Source organism: Sarcophilus harrisii, chromosome 1 (assembly GCF_902635505.1).
Source record: "Sarcophilus harrisii chromosome 1, mSarHar1.11, whole genome shotgun sequence".
NCBI classification, from domain to species: Eukaryota; Metazoa; Chordata; class Mammalia; order Dasyuromorphia; family Dasyuridae; genus Sarcophilus; species Sarcophilus harrisii.
In genome coordinates this window covers 343,760,479-343,774,202 of record NC_045426.1, presented here as the reverse complement: position 1 = coordinate 343,774,202, position 13,724 = coordinate 343,760,479, and the positions used below count along the sequence as shown (strand labels likewise).

Below are 13,724 nucleotides of genomic sequence, written 5' to 3'. Positions count from 1 at the left end.
ACTTTACATCATCTTCCCATAGGAAATGATCTTGCAAGGTCATCAAACCTAATCCTCTACCTCTGAGCAAAATGGGATCAAAATGACCCCAGATTTATTTAAGAAACCCCTAGAGCCCATCAAATCTAATCACATCATTTTATGACTAAGGAAACTGAAGCACAGAACATAGTTACTTGTCCAAGGTTATGTGGAAAATCATTGGCAAAGTTGGGGCTGTATTCAGATTCCCTGCCTCTCTACCCAGGGTTCTATTCAATAATTCAGTTTTATAAACATTATTAAGTATCTACTCTATAGAAACCATTGGATCAGGTATAGAGGGAATGAATGAACTTTTCCCTTATACTGAACTGTTTTCCTCCCTCAGAGGAATTTGTCCCAAATATGGCATCATCACTCCAGGAAGGCCACTTCTCCTTAGTCCTAACAAAGGACTCACTCTTTCTCGAGAACAAGGAGAATACAGATTGTAGGATCAAAGATTCATGAACTTTACAAGCTTGGAAGGGACCTTTGAGAGTCTCTCTGAAATGTAGTAAAGGAAGCATTTAATAAAGCTTGTTGACTTCTTGATATTTAGACACATCTCTTAATTATAAGATGAAACCTGTAAGATCTCACATCGAGAGGTTGAGGTTGGGCACAGATCAAAGAGACACTAGAATATAACTCTACAAAGCTTCTCTGCGGAATAGGGAAGAAAAAAGAGTTTTTGTGAAGATGGGGCAGCTAGGTAGTGCCATAGTGCATACAGTGCCTGGCTTGGAATCAGAATGACTCATATCCTTAAGTTCAAATCTCTTCTCAGACACTTACTAGCTGTGTAATCCTGGGCAAGTCACTTAACTCTTAATTTCCTCATCTGTAAAATGAGCTAGAGAATGAATTGGCAAACCTCTTCAGTACCTTGCCAAGAAAACTCCAAGTGGGGTCATAAAGAGTCAGACACGACTGAAATAATTCAATAACCAACAACAGAGATAGGAGCTTGGTGACCTAAAGTTGGAGGGGTGATTGTGCCAATTGCTTCTCTCCTTGTTCTACCTCATTTCAATAACTTATTGAGATAGGTCAGGGATTGTGATCCTCCCTCCTTCCCATCTCTTTACCTCTCAGTCCCCATTCTCATTTATTTATTAGTTCTTACTCCTTCAGTTTTTCTTGTTTCCTTCCTAGACCTAGAGCTAGAAAGGGACTTTTGGTTCAAAACTTTCTTTTCCAGATGAGAAAAACCAAATCCTAGAGGAGCAAAGTGGTTTGCACCAAGGTGTGGCAGTGGTAAAGGGCAGAGCCAGAATTCAAATGCTCTTAGTTGGATATATGTTGCACTGTGTCTTCCTCCTACCCCAGCCCCTTTTAGAATGATAGCTCCTTGAAAGCAGGAACCACTGGGCTTTTCCTTTGTACCTTTAGTGATTAGTATGCCTCCTGGCACTTAATAAATGTTTATTGGCTCACTGAATGATCCCTATTTGACAGATGAGAAAACTTAGGCCCACAGAGGGGAAAATAGTGAGTGAAAAGCAGAGCTGACTATGATCCAGTTCCCTCAACTCATTATTGGGAAGACAGTACAGGGATATTGTGGAACAATAAAAAGACAGTTAAAATGTTAGAAGATTTGTATTTGAACCAGATCTCTGCCACCTACTACCTGTGCCACTTTGGATCAAAAATTATAGAGACTCAGTTTCCTCATCTGTAAAATGAGAGGGCTGGATTTGATGACCTCCAAGGTGCCTTCCAGCTCTAAATGGATGAGCCTATGATACTATAATCTCCCAGCTCTGGGCTCTCTTCCATGTGCCATGAATTCCCAGAGCTGAAGACATCCCCCCTTTCCTTACCATGTTCCCCAACCAAGTGTTGCAGCTTCCCATAGGCGTCAGCACTCAAACTCACAGAGCTGTTGTTCACTACCGGGACAGGCGGCCCACTGCCCTTCTTCCCCACAGGACCCAGAGCCAAACTACCCTTGCCCCCTGAAGCTGAAGGCAGGATGGTGGGGTAGTTCATGCTACCAAGTCCAGTGGCCAGTTTGAGCCCTGCAGCAGCCCGGGACACTCGGCCACCCTGATCTTGTGGGGCTTCCACGTGGCAATCGGCATGGTAGATGCTGTGAACTGACTCAGCATCATGAGGTGGGGATGGGAGTCCCTGTGGGCCTGGGGACGGGGGAGGTGGCAGCATGAGCCGGGTGCCAGGCTTCCCCCCTCTGGGCTCCACATCCCCGCGGACCTCGGGGCTACCGCAGGGGCCCCTAGGGCTCCCGTTGCTGATGTGGTAGTGATGATGGTGGTGGTGGTGATGGTGGTGAATCAGGTGGTGGATGGAGGGGACCCGTTTGCGGCCACGGCGCCCGACCCCCTGTCCGTGGAGGGCACCGTTGGGGTTGACCTTCTCCCGGCGCTTCTTCTGCCAAGTGGCATACAGCCTCAGGGTCCGACGCTTCACTTTTCGGAAGATGTGACCAATGTATTTGAGGAGCTCCTCATAGCAGCTGCCTGGTTCGGAGAAGCTGGCAATGGTGCTATCATTGGAGAGGTAGCGAGCCCGTTGTTCCTGCATCAACTGGTTCTCCCGCTGCTTTGTTTCTGAGAATTGCGTGGCGATCACCACCAGGCACAGGTTTATCATGAAGAAAGAGCCCACCTGCCCACGAAAGGAGAGAAAGAAGGAGTCAGTCCAATGCACATTAGTACTGACTACCTCTGTGGCAGCCCAACTGCCTCACTGTACCAAAAAGAAAATGAACCCGTAGAGGGAAAGGGGGGCTTAGAATGAAAACTCAGATCCTCTGGTTCCACAGTGCTCTTTCTATTTATTACACTATAGTAAATTTTGAAACCTCAGTTTCCTCACTTGTAAAGTGAAAGTGTAGGCTTAGATGATTTCTGATGTCCTTTCTAGCACTAAACTCATAGTCCTCAAGAATGTGGGCTTCAAAGTCCATCTTAAATGTAATCTCTTCCAGGAAGCCTGAACCAATTCCTCTATCTCTCCCTTTCTTGGATCTCCCATAACACTGGTTGTACCTCTTTTGTATTATAGTGATGTATATATGTGTGCATAGTGATGTTTTTTTATTCCTCTGCTCCCAATCCTATTCCCTATTGGATTGTAGATTCATTAAGAGGAAGGATTATATTCTATTTTTCCTGTTTCTCTGCACTGAGTACAGGCCTTGGCACAACAGGAATATCTATCTATCTTGCTGAGGCAATTGGGGTTAAGTGACTTGCCCAGGGTCACACAGCTAGGAAGTGTTAATTAAGTGTTTGAGGCCAGATTTGAACTCGGGTCCTTCTGACTTCAGGGCTGGTGCTCTATCCACTGCACCACCTAGCTGCCCCACAATGGAAATATTTAATAAAAGATTTGTGCATTGAAATCTCCCCATGCGGAAAGCCCTCTCTGTTTAGTTACATTGCTGGGGAGACAACAACAAAAAGAGACTTCAAAACTCCAGTATGAGGTAGGTGCTATTACTATACTCATTTACAGACAAAAAAACTGAGGGTGAGAGAATTTAAATGAATTGTCCCCAGTAACAAAATTAGGTGAGTATATGAGGCTGGCTGTGAAGTCAAGTGTGTCTGACTCCAAATTTAGTACTCTATCCACAAAGTGTTTGCAGAAGAGGAAAAAGAAGATGTCCCCTGATCAAGTGCCCTCAGGGGATGGTTTGGGTAATACAGTTTTAATTTCTGATATCCCTACTGAAGATAACATTGGTGGAGTTTAGCATGATAGAGTTGTTTAAAATAGCTGTTACCTTAAAAAACAAGTACTGTAGAAAAGAGTAATGAAGACATGAAAAATAATGGAAACATGGCTTTATGGTAAGAGCACTGAATTTGGGGTCAGAACTCCATTTCAACTACTTACTACCTATGTAATCTTGAACAAGTAACTTCCCCTTTCTTTGCCTCAGTTTCCCCATCTATAAAGTGAGAGGTTGGACCAGGTGACCTCTAGAGTCCCTTCCAGCTCAAACATTCTTTGTTCTAAGATCTCTTCAAGCTCTACATCCCATCAATGCGAGTTATTGCTATTATAATACTGTTAAGTTCCAAGTAAATGGCCCGGACCAGTGGTAAGAGACTCAAATAGTAACACATATTTACAACAGCATATTGACTTAGAAAGCCACAAATTAACATTATTGCTGTTGTATTGCATTTTTATTCATTTTGTTAAAACATTTCTCAATTAATTGGTCCAGATTACAAGTTTGATAACTTTGGCCTAGACCCTAAGTATTATGGGAATATAGAAAAGAAGAAGATAAATAATGGGCTAGAAAAGTTGGGGAAGACTTCCTGAAAGAGGGGGTTAACAGCTTCCTAGGCCACAACAATGACATGAGGCATTCTCCTCCCTAGGACCAAGAGCTCTCTTCATCCAGATACTAGTGATTTATTACATTGTCCAGTCCATGTATCATTTTAGGTAGACATTTCTATTCTTTCTTGGACTTTCTACCTCTGGAGTTTTTCACTGGTTTTCTCTAGGTTATCTTCCAAATCTTTAACATCATTTAAAACTTATCCTACAGGAGGCATCCATGACTACACAATACCTCACAATCTCTTCTTTCTCTAGGATTCTTTAGCCTTGGAAGCTGAATTATACCATTCAGCACTTGATTATTGACTGTTGGCTCACCATCTTAGTGTGAGTGCTGGCTCCCCTCCAGGTATGAGCTCTTAGAGGGCAAGGCCCAAATTTGTTCACCTTTTCTGTCTGCCCACCTCAAGTATTTAACTTCTGTAAGGTCAGGGTCTTGATCTGCATCCTAAGGTTAGGGACTGGATGGGAGCATAGGAATAGAGATGATTTGGCAGGAAGAGGAGAGAGCTCAGTAAATGCTTGTTCAATTAAATTGAAATTCATAGAACTTCAGAACTGGAAAGGAATGTCAACCACCACTGAGTACAACCCAAAACTAAACAAAAATCCACTCTGAAGCATAACTGACAAGTGATCTTCTGGCCTTTGAAGAACATATCAATTACCTTTACCTTTACCTTTTATTTATTTATTTTATATATATATATATATATATATATATATATATATATATATATATATATATATATATATATATATATATATATTTACCAATACCATTACCTTCTAATGAGTCCCAACTCACTATTAGATAGCTTTAATTGCTAGGGAGTTCTTTTGGTTACATCAAGCACAAATCTGCCTTTTGTTGTGGCAAAATTGCTGATAGCATGGCAAGAGCACTGGATTTGGAGTCAGAACTCCAATTCAACTACTTACTACCTATGTAATCTTGAACAAGCAACTTCCCCTTTCTTTGCCTCAGTTTCCCCATCTATAAAGTGAGAGGTTAGACCAGGCGACCTCCAGAGTCCCTTCTAGCTCAAACATTCTTTGTTCTAAGATCTCTAAGTATTATGGGAATTTAGAAAAGAAGATAAATAATGGGCTAGAAAAGTTGGGGAAGACTTCCTGAAAGAGGGGATTAACAGCTTCCTAAGGCACAACCAAGTAACCCTTTTGAAAAATGAAGATTACTAACTCACTAAGAGAAAATCAATTAAGAGAAGAGTGAAAATTTAAAAAGGCTACCAAATTCATATTTTGTTTTCAAGAAGAAAGATATATATACATAGGATTTCATTTGATTTTAAAATTAAGAACTAGGATATGAACGATTATTCCCCAAATGAAACTGACATCATAATCCCCCCCTTCCATTCCATCTTGAAGAATAAGGAAGTAGATGAGGAACAGATATGGGGGACAGGATAATGGCAAAAGAGCAAAAGGTATACTTAAGTAGAGAAAGATATAGGAATATTCAGAGTGATCTGAGACACTAGGGACTCACTTCCTCACTACTCAATACCCTGTTGTTTACTTCAGTGTTATCACTTGCTATGGCCACTATTTGAAATGTTAACTGCTGCTTATAGCTCTTTAACTTCTCTTTATCCTTAGGACTGCAGAGGTTCTATTTTTGTGTGAGAAAATCATGATATACTTAAGAGAACAAGTAAGGGGGTGGTTTTGTCATTTTTCAGGCTGAAGTGGTCATAGCAATATCACCGTGGAAGGGTTGGATTTATCTGGCACTGGATAGAGTTTTTCTACCTCTACCTTACCAAGTAACGCCTTGGCCCCTATTGGGAGCCAGGTTCCTGTTGCTTCTTGTGGGTTTTTGGAACAATTCCAAGTCTTGGCCCAATGGGACTCATGGTTTTAATGCCTGAACTTGCCACTGGGCTGGGATGTTAAAATAGCATGTTTGATATCAGAGGACATAACCACAACTCATACTTACGATTATTAGTAATATAAAATATATAAAATTATAAAAAGAATGTGCATCCATGACATAATACATGATGTCAACCCAGCCTTCCAAGGTTATAACCTAAGAGAGAGAGAGAGAGAGAGAAATAAGAATTACTAAGAAAGCAAAGCTGTCTGAGAGAATATAGATTGTCTGACCTTTGGTCCTTCTCCCATCCAGCCCCCTTTCCCTACAACTCTCATATGTCTCCACAGAGTCTTTAAATTAGGATTTTCTTTTTCTTGTTTGACCTTACAATGTAGTTTGATACAGCCCCAAAGAATAGTGGTACATCTAATTATAACTGTCTCTAAGATATACTGGGTTCTGAACTACTTCAGAAGTGGTGGGAATGGGGCCTGGGGAACTACACAATATACAATATCACACTTATACCAAACTTTTCATCTAGTGCTACTTCCCTCTTCACCTTCAGGAGTCTTTTTTTACACAAACCAATGTTAAATCGTCTCTTCCCAATCCTTTAACTGATTTTTTTGGACTCAAGGGCAGAAATTCACATCGATTCTTTTCAAATTCACGTTGTTGGCTTTAGTTCATCCTTGCAATCTGAAAAAGATTTTTCTAGATTCTGATTAATGCTTTATTCCTTTAATAAGCCTGAGGTAGGGAGCAACCTGGGGGAAGGAAAAGTAGGGGGAGGAGATCCTGGCTCCTGCCTTGATATTACCTGAGTTACTGTTCAGACTCTTCCCTGGATATGGGGACACATACAGTTAGTAGAAAATGTAGCCTCAACCAATCCTGTTGCATAAATTTACCCATGAGGCTTTTTTGGGATCAGGAGATCACAGAATTTCTCAGAGAAAAAATCTCAGAGATCCTATAATTGGACCCTCTCTAGTACCTTTGGTCACTCAACCCCTGCTTGAACTGCTCTAATGCTACACCCCCTTAAGGTAGCCTCTTCTATTTGTAAAGAATCAGTGTGGAAAGTTGAAAGATTTGGATTCCAGAAATCTTGGTTCAAATCTCAGCTCTGACTATAAGTAACTTAAGTGAGTCACTTCTTTCTGAGCCTCAGTTTTCCTAATTGTACAACAGGAATAATTATAATTGTATCATTTGCTTCAAAGGGCTATTAAGAATGTATTATTGTAAAGCACAATAGATATGGAAACTGCTTTTTTTAACCACTTAGATTTTTAGGAAGTCCTTTTTTAGTTTCAATCAGATTCCGTTTCATTCTACCCTGATCCCATCTGGGCTACCAGAATTGGAGGCTATGTGACTGCCCAGTGCTCACAGCTAGACAAGACACACTTTTGAGAAAATGAGCCAAAACGCCCACACTCAGCCTTCCTCCACAAACTCTTTCTCAAAAATTATTCTCAAGAAAATCTAAATTTCCCTCATCACAGATAAGTTATTTAAAACAGAAAGGGTAAATTGCTTTGGCTAAGGATGAAATTGTTATTGCAGTTGTTAATGTTATTATTAATAATATCATTATTCTTGACAAGAATAGATGTCCTGTCTTTCTCTGTTTCAGCATCTTAGGATGCTTCTATTCTTTAGAAATTCCATGGGCAGATGCCCAAGTGACATTTCTTAATAAAGACAAAGAATTTTAGATTAGAAGCATTTTATTCCAATGTTTCATTATAGGTGAGCAGGTCTGGAGAGGTCAAGAGACTTGTCCAATGTTTGTAGGCAGCTCCTAAGCCAATGTTCCTCCCACCATACCACACTGCCTCAAAATTTCTGTAAATTTCAATATTGATCATAGAATCGGAGATTAGCAACTGGAAGGGACTTTCAACACTATTGATTTCAATCCTTCTCCTTTCACAGAAGTGGAAACTGAGATGTTAAGTTTTCTGGGGTCACCTTGCTATTAAATATTTGAGATGGGATATGAATTTGGGCTTTTCTCATTCTGAGTTCATTTATAGGGACTCCTTGGATAAAGTTACAATATGTGAGTTCTCCCAAAACTCCCTGAGCAGCAGCTAGGAAACTGAAGCTTGTTTGGTTTTATAAGGTTCTCAAGAAAGCTTCCCAAGCACAAATCAAGTCCACAGGCAACCATGTAGATTGTCATGGATAGAGTCCCCCTAGCCTATGTCCAACTCAGCCACCAGGAAGAGAGCACCTTTCTGCTACTCACAACGTCATGGTCCCTTTCTTTCCTCCTCTCCAGGCCCCAGCATGATATTGTTGTTTTTGGTTCATGCAGGCAGCTGCTCTATGGTTTTGGGGAAACTCATAATCGCATATCAATTCAGGGATGGTTTGGAGGATAAGCCCTTTGTCTCTCATGTTATAACTTCCACAGTACTGCTGTGCCAAATGGCCTCAGAATTCATATGTAATAAAAGGCAGACGCTCCTCCCCAAACCTCCCAATTAATTTCTTGGCTTCTTTCTGCATCTGTCCACATAAGTTAATGAGAATGCACCATTTGCTATGGGATAAGACGGACCTGGCAATGGGGACATGTCCTTGTCTGCTGCCCAAGAAATATGCTATATTCAATGCCACATTCAAAGGGCTTGGTGACTCACTCCTTCCCTGTCAGCCATACTTTGTTAAATGGCTCAGCATAGGAGGCAGCATGATATACTGGGAAAGGAATGATGGATTTGGACTTAGAAAATTTGGGTTCCAACTGTGACTGTCATTATTGAGCTATGTGACCTGGACTAAGTCCAGTTAAATCTAAGTTCTTTTCTTTGGTGCCTCAGTTTCCTTCTCTGTTAAAAAGTAGAATTGAATAAGATTATTCCCAGGATTCCCTTCTAGTTCTAAAATCTCATTTACTTTGAACTCTTGGCAGCTTACTTAGCTGTTTCTGAAGCCATATGAACTCTCCCCCCCAAAAAAATGTCAGTTGAAACAATAGGATTGGTTCAGGCAATATTCCACACTGGGTGTGAAATAATAATTTGGAGCCAGATTATGGAGGTTTATCAATGTGCCTACATCTTTCCAGGACTTAGAGGTCACCAGTAGTCACTAATATCTGCTCTAATTTTGAGCCTCTTTTGACACTGTTGCCCAGAAAACCTGAATATTTGCAAAGGAAGATGCATCAGCACACATCCTGTACTCAATTCATTGCCAGAATCAAGTCCTTAGAGAGCATTTAGCCCAACACCTAATTTTAAAGATGAATTATCTCATCTTTCTGGCTCCGTAGCTCAATACCTCTCGAGTGTCTTCATCTTTCCTCTCCTTTTCTCCAGTCTTTGAGGATGATGATGAGGTCTTTCTCCTTGCCAAGATTAGCTCTTGTACTTGTGCCCTTGATCATCTCCTCTCCCATATTGCCCCCATCCTCTAATAATGTCATTCTTTCTCTTTCTTTCTCTCTCTCCCTTTCTCTTTCTCTGCCTCTGTCTGTTTCTATCTCTCTTTTTCTCTGTCCTCTCCCCTCCTCCTTTTCCTTCCCTCCTCTCCACTTTTGTCTCTTTTCCTCCCCTCATTCTTTCCTCCCTCCCTCCCTCCCTCCCTCCGTCCCTCCTTCCTTCATTCCTTCTTTCCTTCCTACCTTCCTTCCTTCCTTCTTCTTTTTCATTATATCTTGATAGGACTCTATGATTAAGCTGCTCTTGGGGAAAGACAGAAGAATAAGAGACCATCCTTGTCCCAAAAAGAGATCTCTCTATGTAACAGGGAAATTGTATAGTAATCCCAAACAATTAGAGTATCAGGATCATGTGATAACTTCTTTGAGAAGTGAAAACATGATGATATTGAAGTCTGAAGAAAGAGAGAGAGAGAGAAAGAGAGAGAGAGAGAGAGAGAGAGAAAGAGAGAGAGAGAGAGAGAGAGAGAGAAAGATCAATTCATGCTGCCTAGGGATGGGGAAAAGGATGGGAAAGGCTTCACATAGGAGGTCTAATTTTGGCCTTGAAGGATGGGGAAATAATGTTTTAGAGAAAGGGTCCTTCAGCCAAAAGGATCTGTGTGAAGAAAGGCCTGGGTGGAAGTGTGACATTGTGGGGCATGTACTGTGGAAGGTAGATGGGTCTCTTGGTAGAAGGTACTAGAGGGAGAGAAGACTGGGATGGTGGACTGGCATCAGATTGTGGGGGCCCTTGAACACCAGGCTGAGGAGTTTAGACTTCGAACTGTGGCAGTTGTGATAATGATATCAAACATAATCAAGACAACAACAATGATATTAGGACTTGTGATCTCATTGATAATGGGAATATCCAGAGAATGAAACTTTTACAAATGAAAGTCTTCTTGCACTTATTAGATTTCCCTCAATGTACTCTGTATTCTAGGTACACATTGGTCACCTGTTTGTTACACACAGTATCCAGAATCCATGCTGTGGATGCTTTCTTTATTCCTCTTCACCTCAGACTCAGTTTTTCTAAGTTCCTTCAAGGCTTAGATCAAATCCTGCCTTCTGCAGGATGCCTTTCCTCTTACATCTGCCTCTCCAACCCTCCTAACATTTGGGTAGTTCTTTCTTTCTAATAATGTCACAATTTGTATGTTGTTTTCATTAAAATTGAGCTTTTTGAAGACAGGGACCAATGTTTTTTTTTGCTTTTCATTGAATCCCTAGTGATTAGCACAGTGCCTGGAACATAGTAAGCACTTAATAAAATGTTTGTTGACTGAGTGACAAAAGAAGAAAACAGTCTTTTCTTTTTTCAGAAAACTTCCTGTCTTAAACTTTAAGGGCCCTTCCTTATTTCAGCATCCAGATTTTGAACAATCTTTTATAGAAAGACTAAATTCTTTAGTTTGTCATTTATAGTCTTTTACTATCTGGTTCTAATCTACATATTTTGACATGATATTTTCTTTCCATGTTCACCTTCTATGATTTTAAAGCAGCATTGCACAGTGGAAGGCTCACTGTGCTAGGGGTCTGGAGGTCTGAATTCAAGTCTCAGGTCTGGCCTTATTTAATTACCTTTACCTATTTTCTACTTTTGCACTATTTCAGATGCTGCCCATACATGCAACACATATATATATATACAGTGGTTTTGACAAGAGATAGACTGGTCTGACCAGTATATACCAGCAATGGAGGGAGTGCAAGATTGAATTAAACACCATGAGGGCTTTGAATTAGACAATCCCTTAAGATCTCTTATAGCACGAAATCTATAATACTAGTCTTTCCCTAGACTAGATGTAGTTGGAAATCCAGAGATACAAAGATATAGGAGAAAGCAGAATTTGAAATAAAAAAACCTGGATTCCAATTTTAATTCTGCTACTTATAAGTTGTATGATATGGGACAAATCATGGCATCTATTCTGCCTTAGTTTCTTTAGGTATAAAATGAGAAGGTTCAGCTAAATGATCTTTAAGCTCTTCCAGCTGCAAATCCTATGATTCCTGTATTTTCTAACACACAATCTCAGATGTATTTTTCCATTCCCACCTCTACTGCTGATATCCTTCCTCATCCTGAGGACCCCTTATCCTCTTAGTCTTGTCCTTATAATTTTTCTCAAATCACTACAAGGTGTTTTTTCAAGTTATTGATCTTCCCAATGATTCCAAATGGAAGGGGGCTGGAGAGTCACACCTGGAAGATAGCGATCCAGGCATAGCCAATATTGTCAAAGTTGATGGCTCCGTTGTGCGGGTTGAGGTCACCTGTCCTGCACACGTTGTAGTACTGATTCCAGTTGATGCAGGAGTTTCTTCCACCACCATCAAGACTCTCCAAGGAGCGGCCATAAGCCTCTAGGCCTAGTGTACACTCTACCCGTAGCTCCCGGCGGATGGGGATGTGGGAACACTTCTGCATGCCATTGTCACGGTGTGAAGAACAAATGAATGGGTTCTCCTCACCTTCTTCTGTCTGGTAATAGGGGTTCAGAAAGGTCAGGTTGTTATTCCTGGGTCAGAGAGAAAACAAGGTTGGTAGAATTGTTATGAGATATACAATGACTTCAATAACAACAATGATAATGATAATGATAATGGTAACTCAGACTTAGAGAACCCATAATAATCCCATGGTTAAAGTTGTGATGGCATGTGGGGCTAATAAGATGATTACTCATTATTGATAATAATGACATATAAGTCATTTAAGTTTACAAAATGTTTTATATATGTATATACTACATTACATGTATTAAATTATACTATGTGCAGACATATATTTTATGCAAAATATTTTATATGTGCATATACTATATTATATGTATTAAATTATACTGTGTACATAGACATCTATTTGCATTTATGTATATATTCTCATTTGAGCCTTTCATAGCTCTGTAAAGTAATATGACTATCATCATTTTGCCAGATAAGAAAACTGAGGCTCATAAAAGGCATAAGAGGGAAATGATTTGCTCAAGTTCATTGAGCCAGCAAGAACATGGAGCAATGTGCAAACTTTAAATGTGAACCAGTGCTATGATTAAAGTGATTATTATGATAATGATATACCAACCAATAAGCATTTACCAAGAACCTACTTTGTACTAGATGCTGTGGTTTCATAGACAGATCTCTTCCCTCAAAGGACTTACATTCTACTTGTGGAGACAATAACACATAAATGTAGGTAGAGATAAATACATACCAGAAAGACCCACGGTAATTGGGAAGGGTGGAGAAGAAGATGCTAACTGCTGAATGTATCAGGAAAGACTTAAGACAGAAGTGGTCCTTGGATAGAGATTTGAAGAGGCAGAGATAAGGAGGAGGAAAATGATGACAATGATGACCATGAGTCCCTTTTATCTGCCTCACAGTGTTAACCATAATGTTATGCTTTCAGTGTGTCTTATTCTTCCCTGCTCTTCCCCTCTTATGTCTCTACTTGCTAACTCCTGTGGAGGAGAAGTTAGAGTCATTGGCCAGTCGGAATGACTCATTTTCTTCCCCCTTCCAACTCTGCCATACTGAAAACTACAACTAGAAAAGAATCTGGATTGGGAAATAAGTAACATAAACTAATAGTAGTTCCAGAAAATACTAATTTATTCTTCAGGCAAGGTTTGGAGAAGCTGGGACAGATTTTCCTATATTGGGGAATTGTCAGGTTCATGGTCCAGGCAAAACATGAGGAATGACTAATTGGGTCAAGCTCTGAGACAAGGGATTAGAGTTGTATCTCGTTGGTGTTATGGAGCCAGGTTCAGGAGCTGGGGACAGGTCTGGGGCAGACAGGCTGAATTCTATGAGCCTTCTGGATGATGGACCTCCATATTTGCTCACTGTAGTCCAACCTTGGAGTCAGGGCCTGGGCTGGCACAAGTATCTATGGTGGCCCTGCCCCTGGCCCCTGTCTGCTGCCTTAGGTTATATATTAATCACTAATGCATTTATTAATCACTTACTATGTTCCATATGTTAGACAAAATGCTGGGGTTACAAAGAAAGGCAAAAACACCCTCAACCTAGAAGGGAACCTTAGAAGTCCAT

At 40.5% G+C, this 13,724-nt stretch overlaps 1 protein-coding gene across 3 annotated transcripts in view; it reads right to left on the bottom strand.

Moving 5' to 3' along the window:
* CACNA1H (calcium voltage-gated channel subunit alpha1 H) overlaps window positions 1-13,724 on the bottom strand; it is a 394,566-nt gene that overhangs the window by 97,058 nt on the left and 283,784 nt on the right. For all 3 annotated transcript variants that reach the window (XM_031945752.1, XM_031945753.1, XM_031945754.1), the window contains exons 7-9: window positions 11,866-12,181; window positions 6,323-6,415; window positions 1,851-2,655 (exon numbers count right to left, since the gene is read on the bottom strand). In XM_031945752.1, the coding sequence (XP_031801612.1) occupies window positions 1,851-2,655; window positions 6,323-6,415; window positions 11,866-12,181 (1,214 nt within the window). The remainder of the gene's footprint in view (window positions 1-1,850; window positions 2,656-6,322; window positions 6,416-11,865; window positions 12,182-13,724) is intronic.